The sequence below is a fragment of the Pistacia vera genome, unplaced genomic scaffold (genome assembly GCF_008641045.1).
Source record: "Pistacia vera cultivar Batoury unplaced genomic scaffold, PisVer_v2 Contig32, whole genome shotgun sequence".
NCBI lineage: Eukaryota > Viridiplantae > Streptophyta > Magnoliopsida > Sapindales > Anacardiaceae > Pistacia > Pistacia vera.
Window position 1 is genome coordinate 150,053 of NW_022196135.1, and position 4,365 is coordinate 154,417.

The following is a 4,365-nucleotide window of genomic DNA, read 5'->3' on the forward strand; positions in this document are numbered from 1 at the left end:
GGAGATATGATAGATTATACATAGATTGTCGGGAGATGTTTTTATTGATTTGCCACTTTGTAGGTTTAGGAAATTGAAGAGCGAAGAGAGGAATTGTGAGAGTTGGTCTTGAGTCGACCTGAATTCGTAACGGCAACGCTTTTAATATTGTGTTTTAATTAGCAATTTATTTGATGCTTCTAATTTCTTGAAATTAATTAGTTTTCTTAGTTTTAATCAATCAATTTGCCAGTTTCCCTTTCTTTAACTCAAAAATACATCAGGTCATTAGTTTTTATTCCTTGTGGATTCGATCGTACTTACCGTTAACTACGGTATTTAGGTTTAATTTTGTGACTGTGACGACTGATTTGACAAGGTTTTGTACATTCTGCGTGCTTTAAAATTATGCTTTCCAAAATCAGTCTATAGATGTTTGGTGCATTAATAATTTTTGAAGTGCTATTACTTGTATAATTATATTAAAATAGACATGTTTTTATTAATAAAATTTACGCAAAAATTGTTAAATCTAGTCTTGAACAAGCATGTACAACTAGAGTGTAGGATCTAGCTAATAAATATGAGTAATGTTAAGTCTATTACAAAATTTCATAATCTGCTCTTACAACTTTTGATGTGACAATTCATCATTGATCAGTTCGCAAAATGGGTCATGTCCGCTTGTATAGGTCTTGTTTGCTCATTTTGTGACCCAATCTATGACGAACTGCCATGTCAAGGGTTGTGAAATAAGGTTATAAATCTAGCTTATTAAATAAATACCATGACCTCATGAAATCCCAACTGATAGTCCAAATCCAAATAAATCGCAGCATTGTGCTTTCCCTTTTTATATATTTTTATTGGAGGATATTCCGTGATGATGTGAGAAGCGTTACTTAGTGAAGCACAAATGGTGGTTCCTTACCCAATTAAATATATGTGTTTTAAGGTTAAAACATGATTGACCTGTAAAGAGATATTGAGTGAACTTCGCCATACGCAACACAAGGTTCCTCTGATGCTGAGAATGACCTTAAATTAAAAGAATTGGATAAAATTTGAAAATGTGGCATGTAGTCTTCTTAGAGGTGTAAATATGTAGCGTAGAGTTAGATCGATGTGTGGTCCCAGTAATAAATATCAAGAATTGGCTTTGGCTCAGATGTTTGTTTATTCAGTTTTCCTCCATGCCTGAGCTGGATTGCCCCAGCACTCAGGGAAAAAGTAAAGAGTGAAAGATGTGAACATTGAATACAAAAATTTGATCAAGCAGGCAAACGAATAAATGAAACGTAAAAGCTAGCTTCGACTACTCTGCAATGCAAGTTCATAGCTAGCTAGGTGGCAGCCATTTACTTCTACCACTACTGATCAATCTGATTCAACTCATTCAATTCCGCTGGCAGTAGAGTTAATTCGATATCAGCATCCAAGCTAACAGTAGGTGAAATTATCAATGCATTGTTTTCAAACAACATAATAAATCTGTCACGGACAATCCGTTATATTTACTTAATATTTTTCATTTTGCTGACCGGTGGTAGAGGGAAATGTAGTTGTAAAATGTAAAATTTGGGAGGATATTGATAGAGACAGGAATCACTAGACTGAGGATGTGCATCAGTTGTAGGTTCATCAGTCTCCTCAAAACAAGTGTAATGTATGTGGTCCAATCGAACAAAATCAACATGAGATCAAGTCTTTAATTCATTTCGGCTTCTTTATAATTATAATGTTTAATAAAGCCTAGTTAGCTATGAGAAATGTTGGGCAAAAAAGAGATTAATTGAGTGGGTAAGGGACTTGACACGGAATGGGAATCAAGCTGCGAATCACTGACAGACAGATGTATAGGACCGGCCCCAGTGAGCAACATTGACGTACGGAGCAACTAAGAACAGATGGAAAATAGAGGTTTGGGTTTCTTTCTTTAATTTTTAAGCCCAACTGAGATACTTACAAGGATGAATTCATTCTGGTTCAGATAGAGATAGCTGCAGTTGATCTACAGACTACAGCCTTCTGGCAAAAAATTATGAAGAGAATTCTTGAATTGACTCAAATTCTTTTCTATTGCTTGCCTTGGATTAATTTAATACAACTCATAAATGAGTTGGATGCATCTCCAATAATTGACCCGCCAGTGAAACTTAATGATAATATAAAGTTCAAGTTAATGAACTTCACAATTTTTTGATTGATGCTTCGATGTTATATACATCATCTGTTTAAGGTTAGGTTTATTAAAATGGGCATTGTCTCCTTTGCTTGGCTTCCATCGTTAATTTACATATAAACTTATTAAGCTTTACATATACAATATGTTTGTTTAGTTATAGCTCACAATGAAACATTCGACAGAACACGGAATGGAATTATTTACGCAAAATATTATCCACCAAAGTAGGGAAACATAACAACGAGGCGTCAAAGCCTAAAAAATAAAACATAAGCAAATATTCCAAACAGAGACGCAAACTGTATCACAAACACACAACTAACTCTTAAACTGCCAAACACTTGAACCGGAACAACTTAAAATCATTATAATAAGTAAACCTAAAAGCTGAAGCTCAACCATTTCATGGGAAAGGAAGAACTCCAGTACCACCACCAGCTCCGCCACCACCAACACCTCCACCAACAGCTCCACCAACACCACCAGCAGCTCCGCCACCCAAGCCACCGAGTCCACCTAGTCCACCATTACCACCCAAGCCACCTAGTCCAGTAGTACCACCCAAGCCCCCAAGTCCACCTAAGCCCCCAAGTCCACCTAAACCACCAGCACCGCCTAAACCACCAGCACCACCGAGACCACCGACTCCGCCAATGCCACCACCTACACCAACTGTACCACCGAGACCAGTAACTCCACCAAGACCCCCAACTCCACCGAACGGAAGCCCGTTAGAGCCAACCCCAGAGAGACCGCCAACACCACCGTATGTGGCAAAGTTTTTTTGATCATCCAGACCAGCACCAGTGGGCGCACCAATGGGCACGTTTTTTGCAGTGTTGTGAACCACTTCATCAGTAGGAGTGTTTCTTGCACTTGAGTGAACCACTATTATTGCCAGAACAAGCATGACACTGACAAACCACCTCGCCATCTCTTCTTTCTACTCTCTCTCTCTCTCTCTCACTATTACTCTTAATCTTTTCTTGGTATAGCTCAACTAGTGTATGGGGTCTCCTTTTAAAGGGAAAAAAAGAGCGGTGGGGGGCAGTTGTGCGTAGTAAATGGAAGTGAATGCGGGCACCGAGGTTTAGCTTTTTCAAACACATTTTCAAGGGTTGAGTGTCAGAGGGATTTAAACAGTTTAGGGCATATGCATTGAGAGTAAATGCTAGAGAGTTGTTTAGCTGAAAATATTACTACGGTGCGTTTAGATATATGCATGTAAGGTAGAGACATATGCATAGTTGGTTAAGGATTTGGGCAAACAAATAAGAAGAGAAAATTCATCCAACCAATCCAGTAATGATAGTTTGTTGGCAGACTAGATATGTTAATGACTTATATAATTACCACAGGCAATTAGTTTGAACGGCAGGAGTTGAGACTGGGTAGATGATATTTCTACTTGGTAGTACCTAATAAGCTTTATGTGGTCAATATATGTCTAATGAATGAAACATTATAACTTTTTGAAAGTGTAAGAGATGGAGACAATTCCTCCCCGAACGCATTCATTTCATCAGATGCTAAATGCTGCTACGCATGTACAACAAGTAACAAGAAAAAAGAGAGTTATGCACGCTAAGCCGTTTAGAAGAACCACCAACCAACTCTTTGGGTAACCAATGTCGCATTATTAGCAAGAACTTTCCGTTTATAGCCCTTCTATATAATCATGCAGTTTAGGGGTGTTTTCGTCTGAGCTTATGAATACTTATAAGCAACAAGTACTTTTAAGCTAATTTTAGCTTATAGCATTTTGAAATTTTAAGCAATTACGTGTTTGGTTAAAGTACTTATAAGTGACTGATAAGTAGTTGACGTGTTTGGTAAAATGTAGCTTTAAGTACATTTTATTGTAAAATGACTAAAAAAATGTACTACATTAAACAAGGGTATACTATGAAATTTTAAATTAAACATGGATAATGTGGTAATATACTTGGTTAAACTAACTTATACAGAGTGCTATAAGCAAAAAAAAAAAAAAGTACCCCCCCAACTTATTATTATTTTTTTTTGGCTTATAAGCTCAAAAAAATTATAATCAAACAATCAGCTTAATTTTAGAGCTTATAAGCAAGTTTGATCAGTTTATAAGCTTAGACAAACACCCCTTAATTATACTTTTAATTTTGGGTTTAAAGAAAAGAGTCTTGCACTTCTGTCAGTCTTTGATAGGATTGAGTTGAATTTGT

At 36.7% G+C, this 4,365-nt stretch overlaps 1 protein-coding gene across 1 annotated transcript; it reads right to left on the reverse strand.

The window, feature by feature from the left end:
• Positions 1-2,360: 2,360 nt before the first annotated feature.
• On the reverse strand, positions 2,361-3,141 carry LOC116136819 (glycine-rich protein 5-like). The gene has a single exon (XM_031422492.1). The coding sequence runs from the start codon at positions 3,096-3,098 to the stop codon at positions 2,568-2,570; it is 531 nt and encodes a 176-aa protein (XP_031278352.1). The 5' UTR covers positions 3,099-3,141; the 3' UTR covers positions 2,361-2,567.
• Positions 3,142-4,365: the final 1,224 nt, after the last annotated feature.

Bases quoted from the DNA above. Each gene is read 5' to 3' on its own strand.
- LOC116136819 (XM_031422492.1), bottom strand. From the start codon at position 3,098: ATGGCGAGGTGGTTTGTCAGTGTCATGCTTGTTCTGGCAATAATAGTG.